The sequence below is a fragment of the Clarias gariepinus genome, chromosome 16, assembly GCF_024256425.1.
Source record: "Clarias gariepinus isolate MV-2021 ecotype Netherlands chromosome 16, CGAR_prim_01v2, whole genome shotgun sequence".
Classification (NCBI taxonomy): domain Eukaryota; kingdom Metazoa; phylum Chordata; class Actinopteri; order Siluriformes; family Clariidae; genus Clarias; species Clarias gariepinus.
Genome location: NC_071115.1, coordinates 8,590,577 through 8,611,455, shown reverse-complemented (window position 1 = coordinate 8,611,455; position 20,879 = coordinate 8,590,577). Strand labels below are relative to the sequence as shown.

Below are 20,879 nucleotides of genomic sequence, written 5' to 3'. Positions count from 1 at the left end.
AGAACAAATTTTACTGTGACAGGATGCAAAGTGCCTAAAGATACAATTTAACAATTGGTTGTTTATGCAAAAAAACATCAACTCAGCAGCACCCTCATTTCCCCTCTCGTCTGTTCCAACCACTCAGCATCAGTTTGATAGATAGATGGATAGAGTACTTTATTAGTCCCAATAGGAAATTGTATATTAATCACCAGCCTGATCATCTGTCATCATTTGCACCCGTACATCACTGGTTCATGGCATAATATAGATGTTTTTTATTTTTATTATTTTTCTAGAACTAGTGAGGTATAGGGACTACACTGAAAATGAGAGCCAAAAGTAACGCTGTGTGTAGTAGGTGTGTGTAATGTCAGCAGAGGAACAATACAACCAACATACCAGCAATAAATAAATTAATCAATGCACTGAAAGTGCTGAAAATCCCTTATGTATCCACCAAAATGCAACACTCACTATAGCCAGTGTGTAACTTTACTCCCTGATTTGTTGAGCTGGACTGGTAGAGTGTGTTTCTACAATATAGAGATAGTTGCTGAGACATAGCCATGGATTGATGCTGGAGTCCATCCGAGCTGAACTGCATTAACCAGCTGTGTCTGAGAAAAGTCTCTCTGGAGGATTAAAGTGAGGGAGCTTTCTCGTCTCTCTCCGTCTGTCAGGAGAGAAACTGCAACGGAGTCGGAGCACTAATTAGTTTGAATATGTGTGTTTGTGTGTGTGTAAGTCACAGAGGGATCATTTCTTTATACATGTGAACCAATGACACACACTTTGATGTTTGCTGTCATAAAACTAACTTCATGTGTGTTTTTGTAGTGGATTAATGATGTTATTCCTGTTTTTGTGGCGTTAATGTTTAAATGATTGTGTTCTTCCTCTCCTCATAGCGATACGATCTGTGACCTGGGTGGAGTTAATGAGCTGGCCAATTACGGAGAGTATTCAGGCGCTCCAAGCGAGCAGCAGACCTACGACTACGCCAAGACCATCTTGTCCCTAATGACCCGCGAGAAACATCCTGATGGTACGTCCTGCCATTCGGTAACGTCACTCAATGCAAATGTACGTTAGAGAAACTGGTTGCCAAATATAGTGTGTGAATGGGGGCATTCTGGGAAAACCCTTTACATTTTGATGTATATCATTATATATATCGTATATAATTAATGTTTAATGTTTATGAGATCTACGATATAAGGTGGTAAGACATTTACATTTGCAACATTTAGAATATTCGAGGAATCTGTAGATAATTACTATAAACTGTAATATTTTCCTATAAATACAGTATATAATTCATATATGTATATAAATGATTATATGATCTGTGTAGGGAAGGTGCTGATCATTGGAGGAAGCATCGCAAACTTCACCAATGTAGCTGCAACATTTAAGGTATGTATATAAAGAACTGATAGATTGTAGCGCGGCCACATAAAGGGTCGTTACAACGTAACGTAACAAACGTTACAAGACGTAACAAACACCTACTGGCCACTACTGTACATTAGGTACGCCTTGCTAGTACCGGGCTGAATCGACTTTGGCCTTCAGAACTGCCTCAATTCTTCATAGCACAGGTTCAACAAGGTGCTGGAAAGACTTATCAAGGATTTTGGTCCACATTGACATGATGGCATCATGCAGTTGTTCCAGAAATTTTTCGGCTGCACAGCCATGATGTGCATCTCTAGGTGCTCGACTGGATTGAGATCAGGTGACTGTGGAGGCCATTTGCGCTTATTGTCATGTTCATGAAACCAGTCTGAGCTTTGTGACATGGCATTTCATCCCGTGGTCATAAAATTGGAAATGGTCAGCAGCAATACTCAGGTTGGCATTTAAACCGTGTTTAGGCATTAAGGAGCCCAAAGTGTTGGAAGAAAACCTCCCCCACACAATTAAAGCACCACCGCCAGCCTGGACCACTGATGGATCCATACTTTCATGTCGTTTACACCAAATTCTGACCCTACAATATGAACACTGCAGAAGAAACTGAGACTCGGCAACATTTTTCCAATGTTCTGTCCAATTTTGGTGAGTTCATGTGAATTGTAGCCTGAGTTTCTTGTTCTTAGCTAACAGGAGTGGCGCCCGGTGTGGTGTTCGGCTCCTGCATCTTGTAGAGATGCTCTTCAGAATACCTTGGTTGGAACAACGTGTTATTTGACTTACTGTTGTTTTTCTATCAGCTTGAACCAGCCTGGCCATATTCCTCTGACATCAACCAGGCATTTTCGCTCAGAGAACTGGAAATCAGTCATTTCAATCTCCCTTCTTCCCTATTCTCATGCCTGGTTTAAACTTTAAATGTTTGTCTAAAATTAAAAGCTTGCAAAATAAACCAGCACTCTCCTATGAACTTGCATGATGCAACTGTCCAGGTTTTTAAGACAGAGCAACCTTTTAATTATGTAAATTAGTTGAAAACATGTGAAAGGTTAAAAATGGTATTATTTGTCACCCAGTGAATTGTATTTCATTCATTTAGGAAATATTCATATACAGTAAGAGAGTTTCTTTGTTCAGAAATGTACATCTACTGTATAGTGATCTATAGCAAGTATTAACCTCCTGGCAGAAGCAACACAATTTAGTCTTAAAATATCCTGGTATCACAGCAAAATGTATCCCTTCCTAAATTTTTACTTAAGCTGTTTCCTGCCCTGTGACGTTAATGTTTTTTCTCAAAAAGCTTTGACGGTATTCCATTTGATTTGTGTTTAGGGTATTGTCAGAGCAATCAAGGACTATCAGGTACCTCTGAAGGAGCATGAAGTCACTATTTTTGTACGACGTGGCGGTCCAAACTATCAGGAGGGTCTGAGAGTGATGGGAGAAGTGGGTAAGTAAGTGTGTGTGTGTGTGTGTGTGTGAAGAGAGATAAGGATTATATTTCACCCAGCAGGAATGGCTTGTTATGCCAAAGATCAAGACAGTAGGAAGAAAGATAAGAGTATATGTTAATACCAGGTATTTATAGGTAATAAATAAAAATGTTAGATTACTGAAAAATGTACTTTGTTACACGAGCCCCGTCAGTGACTTATGTGTTTGTTTATATGTACGTGTTTTTAGGTAAGACTACAGGAATCCCCATTCATGTCTTCGGCACTGAGACTCATATGACAGCCATTGTTGGTATGGCACTGGGACATCGACCAATCGCCTCTCAGCCACGTGTTGCTGCCCACACAGCCAACTTCCTGCTGAATACTAGTGGTGGCAACTCGGTATGCGTGTGTATGTGCGTGCATGTGCGTGCGTGTGTGCATGTGCGTGCGTGTGTGCATGTGCGTGCGTGTGTGCATGTGCGTGCGTGCATATGCATACTGTGTGCGTGCGTGTGTGTATGCATACTGTGTGCGTGTTTGTGTGTGCGTATGCGTGTGCGCGCTTATGCGTGTGTGTGTTTTATTTTGTATTTTCAATTCACTTTTATTTATAGAGCACTTTTAACAATGCTCATTGTTGCAAAGCAGTTTTACAGAATCAAAAAGAAAATTATGGAAATTATGAGTACAAAATGTGTGAGAACATGTGTATAAATCAAAATGGTCAGACTGTCCCTGATAAACAAGCCGAGGGCGACAGTGGCAAGAAAAAACTCCCTGAGATGGCAATAGGAAGAAACCTTGAGAGGAACCAGACTCAACAGGGAACCCATCCTCATCTGGGTGATAACAGACAGCAGAGACTCAGCAGTCATACTTAGATTTTGTCTACATTCAGGAAAAATATATTTGAAACCTTTTTTTTTTTTTTCTTTTTCTTACAAATGCAGCCCTACTGGCGAGGCTTCCATCTTGTATTGTTATATTGTAATGGTTGTAATGGTTGTTTTATTTTTGTCTCTTTACTAATTACAAATATATAATTTTATTCTGTTTGTTTTTAAGACTCCTACCTCTAGTAGAACTGCGTCTTTCTCCGAGGTCAAGAATGAAGCTGGGGCCTCGTCTGCAAAAAAAGCTAAACCAGGAACTCCACCAGGTCTTAAGCGCATACCCACTTCCCCACCGCACACACACACACGCATATACACACACTCACACACTCACACACACACGCATATACACACACTCTCACACACACACGCATATACACACACACTGATACATGTGCAAATGAGTAAGTAATAATGAACACACAAATCTAGACTTGTGCTCCCTTTATAGACCACTAGGTGTCTCTTTAGGTTACTTTTTCCACTCACTCCTTGTCTTATACTGTACCACTTTATCCTGTATTTGCCGGGGCCTGAAGACTTAGGGCATGAGGGGGTTTCCCCCCTGGACGGAATGCCACAGGTCACTTCAAATAGAGCAGTGCAGTATAACAATGTTATATCAATTCTGTGGTTACGCTTTTCCTAGCCACAATACACTTTTCCCCGTCATGTCTTAAAGTATTGCAACATGGTATTTTTGTCATATTTTCCCACCTTAACATCTAAACTTTATTTACTATAATGTACAAGCTGTCTTGTTTGTGTTGGTAGTTAATAAGCAGTATTTGAATAATAGTATCTCCGCAGTGTTGGAAATTGTTTAATTTGTCCTCCATGCTCATTCTTTCCCGGAATTCCTTGCTGTGATTTTGTCCTTGGACTGCAGATATCGGCCAGGAGACATAAATAACCTTCCAGGATCATTACACACAGCTCAAGACATAATAACTAAATAATACACAGAAACATCTGATTATGGTTTAGGATGACTTGCATACAGTGTTCGTGTCTCAGTATCACTATTTTATTGTAGTGTCTTTAAAATATAGACTATGAATTATCTATAAAAATCTCAACACTGTTATTGTCATCAGTTACTTGAATTTTTTTAAAAATCCATTAAAAGTGTACCAATGTATAGCACTAATGCTTCTAAAAAAAAAAAAACCCCGCTGTTGCTTTTGGTTTCATTTTCACAAAGTTATACATCATGTTCACTTTGCACCTGACGAGGTATTTTATTACCCAGACAAGACGAACTGTACCAACATGCCAGATTCATTGTCCAGATTTAAAATGAAAAAGAAAAAAATGACCATACTGTATAGTCTTTTTTCCGTGTGAGTGAGATGTTCCTCTCTGTCTGTATCTCTCTCTCTAGTGAAGGCCACCACTCTGTTCAGCAAGCACACGAAGGCTCTCGTGTGGGGGATGCAGACCCGTGCCGTGCAGGGAATGCTGGACTTCGATTACGTGTGCTCTCGCGAGCAACCCTCAGTAGCAGCCATGGTCTACCCTTTCACGTAAGTGTCACGTTTTCTGAACCGGTAATTTAAAAAAACATCATGGATGTACACTGTTAGACTTTCTTAGGTACTGATAATCACATTCATGCACATGGAACTTGCACACTGTATAGTATATTGTAACAATTAATTAATTAATTTTTTCTTACAGTGGAGACCACAAGCAGAAGTTTTACTGGGGTCATAAGGAAATATTACTACCAGTCTACAAAAACATGTCAGACGCTATGAAGAAACACCCAGAAGTGGACGTCCTGATTAGCTTCGCCTCTCTCCGTTCTGCCTTCGACAGCACTATGGAAACATTACAATATCCACAGGTTTGCAGTGTTCCCAATAGAGAATCTGAAATTTCTCGTGAATGAATGTCATGAAACCTAAATTGAAAAAGATTTTACAGTACGGTACTGCGTGTCGTAGCTGCAGTAAAACATTTGAAGGGTGCAGACTCTTTAAAGAAGGCAGTACGTCTGTAAATGACGATCCAGGCCGTGGTGGCTCAGAGCACAGTGCAGTCTTTCCCGTAGACATGCAGCGAGTACAATGCCTGGTTCTTAAAAATCAACAGATAACTTGTCGCCATCATGCGGAAGAGACGCATCTGTCTGTAGGAACTGTACACACAATCATTCACCAACCCCACTTGCATGTTACAGGAACTCAGCTGGGAGTTATTGCCTTGTACAGTCCTGACCTTACTCCCAGCAAGATGTTTGGGACATTGAAGGAGTTCCTCTGATTTTAGACATGAAGCAGGCAGTCCGATCACGGCTCTGGCGTATTTGAGAAAACTTTCTAACTTAGTGAAATACTGGGATAAGTGCATTAGTGTAGTAGAGGATTATATAGAGAAATAATGTGAGTTTTTACTCTCTTAACTGTTTTCTACGGTGGCCGAGAAGTGCAAATCAAAATAACTAGTTTGAAAACAAAATAACTAGTTTGAAAACAAAATAACTAGTTTGAAAACAAAATAACCAGTTTGAAAACAAAATAACCAGTTTGAAAACAAAATAACCAGTTTGAAAACAAAATAACCCGTTTAAAAACAAAATAACTAGTTTGAAAACAAAATAACAAAACTGAAAACAAATAACAAAACTGAAAACAAAATAACAAAACAAAATAACAAATCAGAAAACACAATGATATATCCAGAAACAAAATACAAAATAAGAAAACAACAATTTACTCAAACCGGAAAGGTAGGTATAGTTTGTGAATTAAATTCTTATCACTGATTGGTTGAGACATCCGTCACTCAAGACATACAGTCAGTACTATCAAGTGAAGTGCTGTATAATCCTAAAATACTGAAATGAATTCTTAAATGAAAATACATCTAAATGTCCATGTGGCTGCAGTGGGGTTAGATACAGGAATATACAGAACGTACTGCAGCCACACGGATATTTAGATGTATTTTCATTTAAAGATTCATTTCAGTATTTTAGGATTATATATTACTTTGGTCAACTAAGTTGTGTTAAATGCGCTTGTATGTTTTGAGTGACAGATGTCTCACTTAATCAGCTATAATAATTGTTGTGTTTTCTCATTTGATTTTTTGTTTCTGGATATATCATGGTGTTTTCTGATTTGTTATTTTGTTTTTGTTATTGTTTTTGGTTTTATTTTATTTTGCACTTCTTGGCCACCGTAGTTTTCTGTTATTTTGCACAATCAAATGCCCAGGTTTGACTTAAACGCCCCATGTGGTTAATTAATGCTGGTAATGTTAATACTGTATTACACTAAGGACTAGAAAGAAGCAGGAGCCTTCATTTTCTGACATACTGTACAATACATCACACTGATTTGAACATGAATTCAAGCACCAAGTTTATGTGTCTTTCAGATTCACACCATCGCCATTATAGCCGAGGGAATTCCTGAAGCTCTGACTCGCAAGATCATTAAGAAAGCAGATGAGCAGGGTGTCACCATCATCGGGCCAGCAACGGTACGACATTACCGCTGTTATTCATATGCATCATATTGGTTTTGGCTGTAATTATTTTTTTTTTTTTTTGGTAACATTTAAGATGATTTCTTTAAAAAACAAAAATTGTGTGTGTTTTAGGTTGGAGGAATAAAGCCTGGCTGTTTTAAGATCGGAAACACAGGTGGAATGCTCGATAACATCCTGGCATCAAAGCTGTACAGGCCAGGCAGTGTGGCCTACGTCTCCCGCTCGGGGGGAATGTCCAATGAGCTCAACAACATCATCTCCCGCACCACTGATGGAGTTTACGAGGGTGTAGCTATTGGCGGAGATAGGTGTGTGTGTGTGTGTGTAAAGAGAGAGATGGGTAAAGAAAAATCCATCATAGTGTCTTAGTAAGGTCCAACACAATTCATAAAAACATTTTTTTTTATGTACCTCGGCACAGCATTGTCTAGTTTCTGTAAAAGTACTGGATGGATGAAGACAGGATAGATCGGTTCAAAATCTCTTAAAGGAGTTCGGTTGTGTTGAATATTTGTTGGAGAACATAAACGTATAAAATGTATGTGAATGTGTATATTTAATGAGCGTACAATTTGGTTACACTTGTGCTGTTTATGCTGCAGGTACCCAGGTTCAGTATTCACAGATCACGTGTTGAGGTATCAGGACACACCCGAAGTGAAGATGATCGTTGTGCTTGGAGAGGTGAGAAAACCTCATATACATGACTGTCAGCGCTGCTATTTATTTTTGTTTTTAAACTTCTAGATTTTTTTCTAAAACAGTCTTTCTCTTTTTTTTTTTCTTTCTGTTTTATTGTCCATCTATAGATTGGAGGCACAGAGGAGTATAAGATCTGTCAGGGCATTAAGGAGGGCCGGATCACCAAGCCTGTGGTTTGCTGGTGCATCGGCACCTGTGCTACCATGTTTTCCTCTGAGGTGTGTGTAGCAAGTGGATAAACAATACTAATTTGCCTTATTAGTAGGGCTGTCAATATTAATCTAGAAATTTTAACACGTTATTTTATTTATTTATTTACACAAATTAGTTTGATCCCAATGGCTTCCCATAAGCACAACACATTTACTCGTCTTTGTGTGATAATGGCACGTTTGCTAAACGCCAACTTTCATTATAAAAAGCTCAGTGCTACCTTTAAGGGGAACTGATTATGCAAGGACACATTTACCGTAAGATGTGGGGAACCTTAGGTTTACCTAAGGCTCTAGGTTGTAGTGATGGGTCGTTCATGAACGATTCAATCATTTTGAACGAATCTTTAACGTGACTCAGAAGAACGAGTACTCTCGGAGAGTGATTCGTTCATTTTCTACTGGGCGCGCATGCGCAAATTATCACAAAACCTCCGTAGGTTATGTACAGCAAACAGAATTGAGCGATTCTTTCTTAATGACTCTTCTACTCCGAGCCGTTCATTCCTTTGTCACGTGACTCCCATAGACGCTATGCAGTGCAATAGATTCAAAAGAACAAACGACTCAGACTGGAAGATATGAGAGATGAGCTACTCATTCTGTTTATTATAATATGTCCTTAGCTGCATTGTTATATTTTTATTACTGGAACTATAGCCAAAATTTGTGTATGTAGACATATTGGAGGTCTGTTTATTGAAAATGCAACATTTTATTTTATTTCTGGCTCAAAAAAAAAGATTCGTTCATTTTGATGAACGAGATTAAAAGAACCGAGTTACTAAAATGATTCAAACTTCCCATCACTAGTAGGTTGTTCTCAGGATTTGAGGATCCGGAATCAAGTCCCACTGTCGTTGGGTTGCCGCAGCTCATACTACCCAGCCTCTGCATGCTGTGCTGTAATGTTTGAGATATTATAAAACTTGCATTATCTGTTTCTCTAACCAGTTTGTCATGCATTTCTTTATTTCAACATTGCACATTTATAGTACAAATAAATCTGAGTATTTTAAAATGGTGATTAATCGTGATTAATCACCGACTATGATTAAAAATTTTATTTGATTGACAGCTCTACTTATTTATCAGTTTGGCCCATTAAGTGAGTTAAATTGGCTGGAGAAATTTCTGACTATAACAAGTTCGATTCTGTAAACAGGTGCAGTTTGGCCATGCCGGGGCGTGTGCTAACCAGGCCTCAGAGACAGCAGTGGCCAAGAACAAGGCTCTCCAGGAGGCTGGCGCTTTTGTCCCCAGGAGCTTTGATGAGTTGGGAGAAGTCATAAAGTAAGACTGACCATAAATCTACTGGATATAACCTGGCTGTTATAATGGTCGCTGATTTATTTGATGCAATGGAATGATGTGTTTTCCAGATCAGTGTATGATGACTTGGTGACCCGTGGTGTGATTGTCCCAGCTAAAGAAGTTCCCCCTCCCACTGTGCCAATGGACTATTCTTGGGCAAGAGTGAGTATTCTGGGTTCAGAATGGACTGTAACCTCAGAATTGTGAATTTGTTAATATACAGTATATATTTTTAAGATTCTCTTTAGAAAATGTGCACCATGTCTGCACATACACGTCCTAGTCATGTCTCTTTTCGCAGGAACTTGGTCTGATCCGTAAGCCAGCGTCCTTCATGACTAGTATCTGTGATGAACGAGGGCAGGAGCTGATTTACGCTGGAATGCCCATTACAGAGGTCTTCAAGTCAGAGATAGGTCTAGGAGGGACCTTGGGCCTTCTTTGGTTTCAGAGAAGGTACGAATGGCCAGATTTAAACTCTTTGGTTTACATTTGTGTTTAAGTGGCTGACTGATTTTTGTTTGACAGGTTACCCCGATACGCATGCCAGTTCATAGAGATGTGTTTGATGGTGACTGCGGATCACGGTCCCGCCGTCTCTGGAGCTCACAATACCATCGTCTGTGCTCGTGCAGGAAAAGATCTCATCTCCAGCCTCACGTCTGGTCTTCTTACCATCGTAAGACCTGTTACTTTAATTGTATTACATCAGTTCTTACTGTATATGAATATGTGGGATTATGGTTTTGTGTGTCTGTGTGTTTAGGGAGACCGGTTTGGTGGAGCTCTGGATGCTGCCGCTAAGCAGTTCAGCAAGGCTTTCGACAGTGGCATGCTGCCCATGGAGTTTGTCAACAAGATGAAAAAGGATGGCAAGCTGATCATGGGAATTGGGCACAGAGTTAAATCTGTAAGTAAATACAATGTAGGAAACGAGTCGGCCAGTTACAGCTGCTTTTGTAGAAGTGATGTTTCCTTTCATGGAAAAAAACCTTAAGAGGAACCAGGAACTCTTTTAGGTTACACCAAATAAAATGATCATAAATCTTTATTTTATTTTATCTTTTTTAAAAGACAAATTAATTAAAATGTGTTTATAATTGTATATAATATAATTGTGTAATAATATAATTCTGAGAAAGATAGGTACTGTTTTTTTTTCCCTTTCAGATCAATAATCCTGACATGAGGGTGCAGATCCTGAAGGACTTTGTGAAGCAGCACTTTCCTTCTACCCAGCTACTTGACTATGCGCTGGATGTTGAAAAAATCACCACCTCCAAGGTACCATGCCGGCACTCGTGAATGTAAATCCTTTTAAACGCCTGATTTGGGTAAATTCTGCTGCTAAGTGATAATATCTCTGAACATCTCTCTCTCCCAGAAACCTAACCTTATTCTGAACGTAGACGGCTTTATCGGCGTGGCCTTCGTCGATCTCCTCAGAACATGTGGAGGCTTTACACGGTCAGTAGAAGAGCTCCACAGATTTAATCAGAGCTTTTTTTCCCCCTCTTTGATGCTGTACTCTTTCTCACCACGTTTTCTTTCTGGTTACAGGGACGAGGCGGATGAATTTATAGAGATCGGTGCACTGAATGGAATCTTTGTCCTAGGACGCAGCATGGGCTTTATTGGTAAGTGTTATTGGTGTTATTTGCTTCATCAAAGACATGGTCAACTCCAGAGGTACTGGTACCCTTCATGAAACTGACAGAACTTTAATAATACATAGAGTTGGGGATAGATTAAGCTTAAACATTGCAGGACACTTTATAGTTTTATTCTATCACGGTATTTTTAATTAATGTATTTTTTTTAATAGTGCCATTTCGTCTGGTGGCTTAGCGGTTAGCACTGTCACCTCGTGTCTCCAGAGTCAGGACATCTCCTCGTGTCTATGTGCATTCGAATAAACCTTACACAGTGATTATTAAACTTTTAGTCAAACTTAATTTCAGATGATACATATTTCGACAATTTTCCAGTTTTACTCTTCTAACTGTATGAATTTTTAACAACAACAAAAAAATGTTGGCATCACAATGCTGTAATGGTTAGCACTGTGGCCTCAGACCTCCATGGCCAAGGGTTCGATTCCCGCCTTTGTGTCTTTGTGCATAAAGTTTGCATGTTCCCTCCTTGCTTGGTGGATTTCCTCCAGGTACTCTGGGTTCCTTCCACACTCCAAAGACATGAGGATTAGCCTAAATGGCGATGGTTTGGCACCCTGTCCAGGGCGTAACCCGCTTCGTGCCTCAAGTCCCCCCTGGGATAGGCTCCAGGCCCCCCAGACCCTGTACAGAATAAGTGCTATAGACAGTGAGAGTGAGTTATAACGACAAAGACAGTTGTAAACATTAAAGTCGAAAATGTTAAAGATAAAAAAAACAGTTACAATAATTTGATAAAAATATGAGATTTTATTACAGTAGTTTGTGGTTTTAAATTTAAATATCTGTTGTTGATGTATTTAAGGGTTTTGTTATGAAGCGGGCGTGTGTGCGTCCTATGTTTGTGTCAGGCTTGCGTGTTAAACCGCCGGTTCTGAACTATTTCCTGATGACTGTATATTTTCCTCCTTCGATGATCTGTGTATCTCAGCAGCTTCCTGTTAAAACACAGTGGTTTGAAATGTTTTGCTCCTCTTTTGCTCTCTTGCTGCCCTCAGGCCATTATCTGGACCAGAAGCGGCTGAAACAGGGTCTGTACCGTCACCCATGGGACGACATCAGTTACGTCCTTCCTGAACACATGTCTATGTAACCATGGAAACCACACCAGCACACCACATTTATCACCACTTCGATCAGCTTGTCATGTCATTCTGTCTTAAACAGCATAACTGTGAGCAAATTGTTGTGCTTTAATGTGCGTAAATGTCCTGTAGTGCTGACGCAACGCTGCGAAAATGTTAAAGATCACATGGATATTACAGAACTATAAATTTAAACGTAACAGTAGTTATAAAAATGATTACAGTTTACCTATAGCCTGTCGATGAAGCGTAAACATTGGATTAAATCTCTCTCTCTTCATGATTCATTAGCAACCAACTAGTGCAATAGCTACATTTAGAAATAGGCACGTTGTTATTTTTAATGTATTTTTAAAAGTGCACTGTGCTGGGGCATTGTCCGTAAAGTTTACACTTGTCTGTTGAAATAATATATTGTTATTGTACTGTTTGGATGTTTTACAAAAAAAAAACAACAACTACTGTATAATATGTGGTGCAATTCCATTTAATTATTTATTTTTTTACACCTAAGTTAAGGTACGTGTTCAAAACAAGTAACGTTAGACAATACGCCCACATACTGCTATAACTGTGAATTAATAAAGTGTCTATGATTGAACATAATAATAATAATAATAAACAAAAACAGTTTCACCTGAATTACACTGTGCACTCTCTGTACCTTTTATTTGTACCTTAAAGAACTTCTTGTGCTTTGAAGTTAAAAAGTATCAAATCATCACAGTGAGCTTTGATTCATCAAATTATTTCTTTCCAAGAGTCTCCACAAGGGGGCACTTTAGTAAACCAGTGATCTTCATACTTGTGGAATCAGCCATAACATTATGACCACCTGCCTAATATTGAGTAAGTCCTCGCTTTTGCCAACATAACAGTGATGACTTGTGTGTTCTGACACATTTTAAAGGGAACCAGATTTAACCTTTTCATCAATTTGAGTTGCAATAACTTGTCTATTGGATTGGACTACATGGGGCAACCTTTGCTCCTCACAAGGCTGTCGCCATGACCCTGTCGCCAGTCCACCACTTTACCTTCTATGGAGCACTTTTGGCAGGTCCTGATACTGCAGTGTATGGCGCAATTCAGTTACTCATTTTTTTTTTCAAAGGTTAATGCTTTTAGAAAGTTGTCAGAACAGCAGGTGGTTATAATGTTATGGTTACGGTGCTCTGTATGTGTGTCTGTTTATTTTATTATTACTACAAATTTAATTTAAGTGGTTCCTCTTGGTCATAAACATGTTTATTTGTCAGTGGCGGGTTGACAGGGTGCAGAAGCAAACCCTGACTGGTGGGTAGACAGGAGCGTGCCACAACATAATTATCTCTTGAGAACAGGAAGTATGGTTTCCCCAAGGGGTTCTGTGGTCACTGGACACCTAAATAGTTAATCTAACCGTTATGCAACTTTCTTGAAACATCAACAGATGTCAGACAGAAAGCAGAAGCATTTAAGTTAATATAACCTTATAAAGAGTAAAACCATACACTCACTGTAACATATGCAAAAAGTGCTGTGCATCTTTAAACACAACAAACTCAACAAAAAAAAAAACTTGTACAAACTCAGTCTTGAGGCAAGAGACTGCACACATGTCTAATTAAAGACTTAATAAAGATAATTTTAAAAAATGTAATGCATGCTGGGAGAAATTCCCATTTATAGTTAATGGAAATATTTGATTTTTTTTAAATAATTGTAAAAAGTGTTAAATTACACTGATCATTCACTCTTTAACTTCATTCTCTCTCTCTCACACACACACACACACACACAACATTTACCATAAGATATTATACTACATACATTAAATATTGTAATTAAAATAAATAGTCATTTTGTGTGTGTCTGTACATATAAATATTTGCACACTGAGAAGCGTTGTCCGATATCCCGGACAATATTGCCAGCCCTCTTCTGGAGTTAAAACACTGTGATTATGTTTCTGGAATGTCTTTTATAAAGTGATTTTTTTTTTTTTTTTTTTCCCTGAGAATATCTCGCTCTCAGGCTGCTCTCATCCTCCTGTTGGTATCCTGAGGCAGGCCGTAAAGCTTGGCAGCTCGGAGCTCGAAAGCGTTCACCATCTGTTTAACCACCTCATCAAAGAACACTGTAGCTAACTGAGCATGGAGCAGGGACTTGAACTCAAATGACACCTAGAGGGGTAAGGAAAGAGAAGAAAAAAAACAAGCGTTAAAAATGCAGTTTGTCTTTTTGTAGCTGGCTGAAATGTGGATTGCAACTGGCAATAAAACTCTGACACTTTCCCTGGTTTTGTCCCATCTGACCCAGTCCTTTATTTTAAAACTATAAGTGACTAGACAAGCTGAGCTCAGTTGTCCTGGCATGAAGGCGGGTTGCAAAATCTAACCAGAAGCCCAAAATGTAAAAAATAGCCACATACTTCACATTACGCACATACTACCAGTATGTTTATGTTGACTAATCTAATCTAATTATTTTGATTCATTTCCATGTTAAATTTTACATTTCATACAAATGTTCATAAAATATATTGGTAATAGTGTTATACAAATAACTTTTGGTTCCATCAAACCTGTTGATCATAAATATTTCAAAATACATGTTTATAATGTAATTAATATAATACTGTGGAGGTTGATGTTCTAATGCGACCATGCCGCGGGGGTTATACCATGCCTGGGGTCGCTCAGTAGTTAAGGCATTGGACTATGGTTTGGAAGATTCCATGTTCAAATCCCACAACCACCAATTTGTCCCTGTTGGGTGTTTGAGCAAGGCCCATAACTACTCAGATGTATAATGAGATAAAAATGTAAGTTGCTCTGCATAAGGGCGTCTCCTAAATGTAATGCCTTAATTGTACTGTACATTTCTCCACATACAGAATCTGTAATCATGTTCTCTGTGTGCAGATTGCCCGTGTAATCCTATTTATAGTCAGGTTACAGAGTCTGCATTAGCGTTGAGACCTGCTGGCTATTTTGGGGGCAGTGACAAAAAGACACGACCAGGTAAAAATAATCGTTTAATCTCTTTTAATCTTTACAGTCAGTTCAGATGTGAGCTGAGAAAATAAAGTCTGAGGACATGAAACAGAGACAAAATATAGTTGTTTTTAAAAAATATTATTTTTATGATGTCACTATTGATAATTGAATAAGGGGAAAAACAGGTGTTTTATCAAGTCAATTTTTTTTTCAGTCTCAGATTTCCAGCAGACAAAATTAATTATGTACTAAAGCACTAGATTGGTGGAAAATACTGGTAAATCACTCTAGAATTACATAATTTTTAGACATTAGTATGAACTCTAAAAAATGTACTGTGCTAAAAGTACCTAATTACAGTGATCCAGATTGTCCCTTTCCATCTATTACAATAATTAATAGACATACAGACAAGTAGATACAGTAGATAGATAGATAGATAGATAGATAGATAGATAGATAGATAGATAGATAGATAAATGCATGCATGCTTTGTGTGTATGTGTTTTGGTGGACACTTAAGTCTTTACTTGTTTAAATTTGCCAAACTTACATAGAACTCCAAGTCACAGGAGCCTCCCTGGTTCCCAGAAGCAGGTGTGAACCGCCACAGAGTATCAAGGTGCCTAAAGAGTGACCCGTCTGTACACACAGCCTATAATGTAATAACACACACATGCAAACACACGTCACACCCAGTTATAACAAAACTCAAAATTAGATAATCAATGGCTGTATATAGTGTAAACTGTCGTTTGTATGCGTCACACGTGATCTCATTTTGACCCAGGACACTTTCGCAATTTTTCAGGTTCACCGTGTGCTTATTTTCACTGGGTAAAGTCAACAACAATGATTAAAAGGGACACTGGGGGAAAGGTTTCAAACAAGTACAACGCATTAATGTAAATTAAATATAGCAAAGGATTATCTATGAAATAATTCCTCAGTCTGTTTTGTATGTATATTAAAACTAAACACTTTGACACAGAAATATAAAATAACTAACCTTTAATTAGTGAACAATCGAAAATCGAACTGACTATACAGACAAATATAATAAATATTCTGTTTGTTATACTTTACATTTAGATGAGAGCATTATACAGTACTGTTTATAGCATTCACTTTTGTATGCAGTTTAGATTAAAATCTTTTAACTCATCCTGCAACTTGAACCCCATCTGATTGCATAATGTTACAGTAACCTCATGTCCTGCCACATTGTTCTACCACTTCTGACTACCTGCTCTAGGGTTTCAGCACATTTATCATACCATTCATGTTCCATACCGCTTATGCCGTTATGTTAATGGCTGGTGGCCATATCAGGGAGCTCAGTGCACAAGGCATGGTACACCCTGGAGGGGGTGCCAACCCAGTGCAACACACAGGCAAACAAACTTGCCTTAATCATGAATGCATTTTAACTTTAACAAGAAGAACATTGAAACTCCACACACACCGACCAGAGAAGAGATTTCAACCCTGGAGGTGTGACGTGACAGTGCTGATCATTCAGCCATACCCCATATTTACTAATATACCAAGTTTAAGGTGAGTAACATTTACGGCATTTGGCAGACGCTCCAGAGCGACTTGCATTTTTATCTCATTATACATCTGAGCAATTGAGAGTTAAGGACCTTGCTCAAGTGACCCCATAGCTAAATGTGTTGGGAGTTTAAAGAGAAATATCGCCTATATTCATTTTCACAACAAATTTGTCCTTACCCTGACTTGGTAGTTGGGGATGACAGTGACCTCAGACACATAGCGTTCAATGACAGGAGGGAATCCAATTTCCAGCTGTGCCTGCACATCCCCATTCTTCTGTCTTATGACCTTTGACCTCTTGCACCATGGCACAAACTGCTGATACTTGTCCACGTTGGCTACTATACTGTAGATCTGTTCCACTGAGTATCTAGAGAGAAACGCTTCATTTGTTAATTTTTTGATAAGGCCTGTGTAACTGGTGTGAATAATACATTGATTTAATCTTGCTTGTTTTGCTTTTCCCTTTCTTATTTGTATAATTATTAATTTTATTTTTATTCTTTCACTTTTATTTTATTGTCCATGATGTTTTAACTCTCTTCCGTTTTGTTTTATTAGTTTAATGAACTTCACGAATTCTTGTTCTTCGGTGATTGTTCACAAAGGAAAATAATGTTAAAGTAGTGGAACTCTGTTGCCGAGGTTTTGTTTGGTGGGGGGAGCGATATTAGCTGGACACTTCAGGCTTTCTCTGCATGCGACGTTGATTGCCTCAGTCTACCTGTGTGCGAGGCTAACGAGCGCATGTGTTATACGGTTCTCCCTGTGAATGACTCTGTGTGTGTGCCAGAGAGGGAGAAGTTGTCGCCTGTTTCACCCCCTGATTATTTCTCCTTGTTGCAGAAATAAAGAAAGCACTGAATTTCATCCCTGCATGGTCGCGTGGTCCTTGTGTGTGTGAGAGTGACCAATTCAGACATGCTACACCTGCTTGTATATACAAAATTTAGTTTGTGTGTTTGTGTGTGTGTGTGTGTGTGTGTATACACACTTACTCAATAGTCCTATTCTCAGAGTACTCCACTTTTCGTGCTATGACGGGGGCAGCCAGGTTAATGAACTTGCGAGCGGGGATGGTGTGTATCGTCACGGGAAACAGCTTTAACCTGTTACTGCTTGTTGCTAACACACCACACGAGCTCACATGTCTGGTAAAAAAAAAAAAATACATTTATAAAATGACATTATATACAACATTCAATTAGGCTAAAGTTTCCACAATATAACATTCACGTACTGTAATAGTAATATATATATATATATATATATATATATATATATATATATATACACGAGTATGGGAGTTTATATAAATCAAGAAGACTGCTCAGGTTCTGAATTGTCTGAATTCAAGACAAACCTTTTCTAATAAATTGTATCCAGCTATTGTAGAACAATAACTATTATGAACCTAACAAAAAAGAAAAATCAAAGAAGATCTTTTAACATTGTAGATATTTTTAACCTATGAATAATAATATCTAGGTGTCGTTTTTGTATAATGAAGGTGATAGTCGTCTAATAGGCACAATATGGTATATTTGTATATTAGGTGCATTGTTTAAGCATTGTTTAAGAAATGTTCTTTGAATCTTAAATCTTATTTATAGTTTCTTGTAATATTTGTACGTTTTTAAGTAATAAATTATGTTAGGATAGTAATTGTGTTATGTTGTTTAAAATATGTAATTTAAATATACAAGGAGTGTTCACGTCAAACTGGGATTTGTGATGAAATTTCTCGTGAATGAATGTATAAAAACGACTGAAGTTCACAAAAGACTTCAAGCACAGTATGGTGATGGAAGTTATCGCCACATTCCCTGTACAGTCCTAACCTAACCTTCTACCTTGATGTATCCAAGCACTAGTGAAACCCTGGGATAAGTGCATTAGTGTAAAAGGGGATTATGGAGAGAAATACATAAAGTCAGAAGTCCTGATTTGACTTGAACGCCCCTCAAATCATGTTTTGACCAAATCTCAGATTTTTAATTAAAGTAAAAAGGTATTGTTGACATGAATAAAAAGCTGTTTTATTATAGTAAAAAGAAAATTTGCTAATTTATTGCATTTAACTAGACGGTAAAACACTGCATTTAGCGGGAAAAAACACTGGGGCAAACAGCGCCTCACACTGGTGGCAGAGTGGAATTAATCAAAGAGCGCAACACCCAATCACAGGTCACGTTTTTCCACCCTGCAGCCAATCAGAGCCCACTTCCTTAAAAATACGTCTTTAAATAATCCGAAACCATGGAGACGTGGAATGCAATTTTGGCCGAAAGGCGACTGATCTGAATAAAGATAGCTATAGTATTTTAAAAGGTCTGGCATATGTTAACGTCTAGCACAACATTAAATTTAATAAAAAAATAAAATAAATTAAATAATATCATTAACTCAGACCACAAATTAATATAGAAACAGAAACGGAAAGATTGTAAAGATTTTAGGTGAAATAATAAAACCCAGTTATACTTTGGATAAATAAGTAAGAACTAGCAAACATTCAAAGCAATAATAAAATATATATATATATATATATATAAAAAAAAACATTTAAACAAAGAATAGGAACATTTAACAAACAAATTATCAGCAACAAACCAGTAGATTCCTATGTAGAAATATTTGTTAGACTATGACTGAGTTCAAGTTTATTCTTATTGTATAAATCATATTTCCTTAAAGTTACCTGATGGAGTTTTTTCTCCAAATACTGGAGGACCGACCCTCAGGCAGCTCAGCAAGAGCTCGGAGAAAGTGTTGAGCAGATCTTTTTGCCATTAGTTCAGTGTAGCAAACAGTAATCCGTCTTTATTCCAGCCGGCTGGGAGGATAATAAACTGAGTACCACACACACACACACACACACACTGCGATACACTTCACTTAAAAAAAAAGGGTCGGGGTTAGTAGAGAACACCCCGCCCCGAAATACTATCCGACCTACCTATATAAGAAGAAGAATATAAAACTGAACGAATTATATAACGGTTCCAGAATGACGTCATATCAATTGTTATTTATTCAATATATTATTATTATATTATATTAAAGATAGTTCGATCTTTAAAAGTGACCTTTTGGGGGGAATTTTTTAAACCTGTGACATAATTAAATTTTAAATTATTTTTGTTCACACCTATACACACACTCATACACACAATTTATAATAATAACTCAGACTTTATGACTTCAGGTAGATACAAATGTAGAAAGATTGTATACACATACAAATAATAAGAGCCAGTTATACGTTGAATTAACAAGTAAGAACTAGCGGCCAATCAAAACAATGAAAAATACATATTCTAACAGAATAGAACAACAGACCATTTTATTTTTCATGTTTCTTACACACATACCATTACAATGAACATTTAACATGACATTATATAAGAAAATATGAATTTATATTTAATAAATAATAAATATATTTTTTTAATGATTCAGATAGGTAACTTACTGGCTTTCCTTTCCCTTGTGTGTGTGTGTGTGTGTGTGTGTGTTTTACTTTAATGTGATTTTCCATGATGATAAAGTGCTTTTATTTCTGTATTGTTGTAAACTAGATGGTGCTTTAAGGTTCTTACCATAACTTTTACCAAGAACTTGTATTTGTGAAATTTTTTTTTTATGAAATAGACAGAAAGAGAAGAAGGAAATAAAAAACACGTCAATCAAGGTTTTCTAAACTAATTGTTAGAGTTTAATGTCCTTATTCATTTATATTCGGGACTAACTAAGTTGTACCCTTCTTATAGCAGGGATAGCCTTTATCTCTTGTACATTTAACATGCATCTTTAAACTGTTAATGTAGATATAATGTACTTTACAAATAATATAAGGAACTGTGCTTAAATTAGCAAACTCATACTAGAGAGATTAAGTCCAAGGCAATTTTCTACCACGGGACAGAATACAAATAGTCTTTAGTGTCCTGAGCAAATGCACATCATGTTTGAGGATACTTTTAAACAGACTTTATCTTGTAATCAGGGCCGGCCCGTGGTATAGGAGATACAGTCAGTAGCCTAGGGCGCCAAATGACACATGCCAATGCAACAACTCGCCTAGGGCAACAACAGACCCAGGACCAGCCCTGCTT

At 37.8% G+C, this 20,879-nt stretch overlaps 2 protein-coding genes across 2 annotated transcripts in view; one reads left to right on the top strand and one right to left on the bottom strand.

The window, feature by feature from the left end:
* aclya (ATP citrate lyase a) overlaps positions 1–12,832 on the top strand; it is a 31,947-nt gene extending 19,115 nt beyond the window's left edge. Inside the window, exons 9-28 of the mRNA XM_053514678.1 lie at positions 894–1,030; positions 1,340–1,401; positions 2,737–2,854; positions 3,088–3,242; positions 3,909–4,002; positions 5,121–5,262; positions 5,417–5,585; positions 7,124–7,228; positions 7,349–7,545; positions 7,840–7,921; positions 8,047–8,157; positions 9,317–9,444; positions 9,534–9,627; positions 9,767–9,921; positions 9,994–10,144; positions 10,232–10,375; positions 10,636–10,749; positions 10,850–10,932; positions 11,026–11,102; positions 12,137–12,832. Coding sequence (XP_053370653.1) covers positions 894–1,030; positions 1,340–1,401; positions 2,737–2,854; positions 3,088–3,242; positions 3,909–4,002; positions 5,121–5,262; positions 5,417–5,585; positions 7,124–7,228; positions 7,349–7,545; positions 7,840–7,921; positions 8,047–8,157; positions 9,317–9,444; positions 9,534–9,627; positions 9,767–9,921; positions 9,994–10,144; positions 10,232–10,375; positions 10,636–10,749; positions 10,850–10,932; positions 11,026–11,102; positions 12,137–12,231 — 2,413 coding nt within the window. The 3' untranslated portion in view covers positions 12,232–12,832. The remainder of the gene's footprint in view (positions 1–893; positions 1,031–1,339; positions 1,402–2,736; positions 2,855–3,087; positions 3,243–3,908; positions 4,003–5,120; positions 5,263–5,416; positions 5,586–7,123; positions 7,229–7,348; positions 7,546–7,839; positions 7,922–8,046; positions 8,158–9,316; positions 9,445–9,533; positions 9,628–9,766; positions 9,922–9,993; positions 10,145–10,231; positions 10,376–10,635; positions 10,750–10,849; positions 10,933–11,025; positions 11,103–12,136) is intronic.
* Positions 12,695–19,594, bottom strand: si:ch73-141c7.1 (coenzyme Q-binding protein COQ10 homolog, mitochondrial). The gene is made up of 5 exons (XM_053514679.1): positions 19,463–19,594; positions 17,760–17,912; positions 16,939–17,131; positions 15,758–15,859; positions 12,695–14,388 (listed from the first exon to the last, which is right to left on the bottom strand). The coding sequence occupies exons 1-5, from the start codon at positions 19,552–19,554 to the stop codon at positions 14,236–14,238; spliced, it is 693 nt and encodes a 230-aa protein (XP_053370654.1). The 5' UTR covers positions 19,555–19,594; the 3' UTR covers positions 12,695–14,235.
* Positions 19,595–20,879: the final 1,285 nt, after the last annotated feature.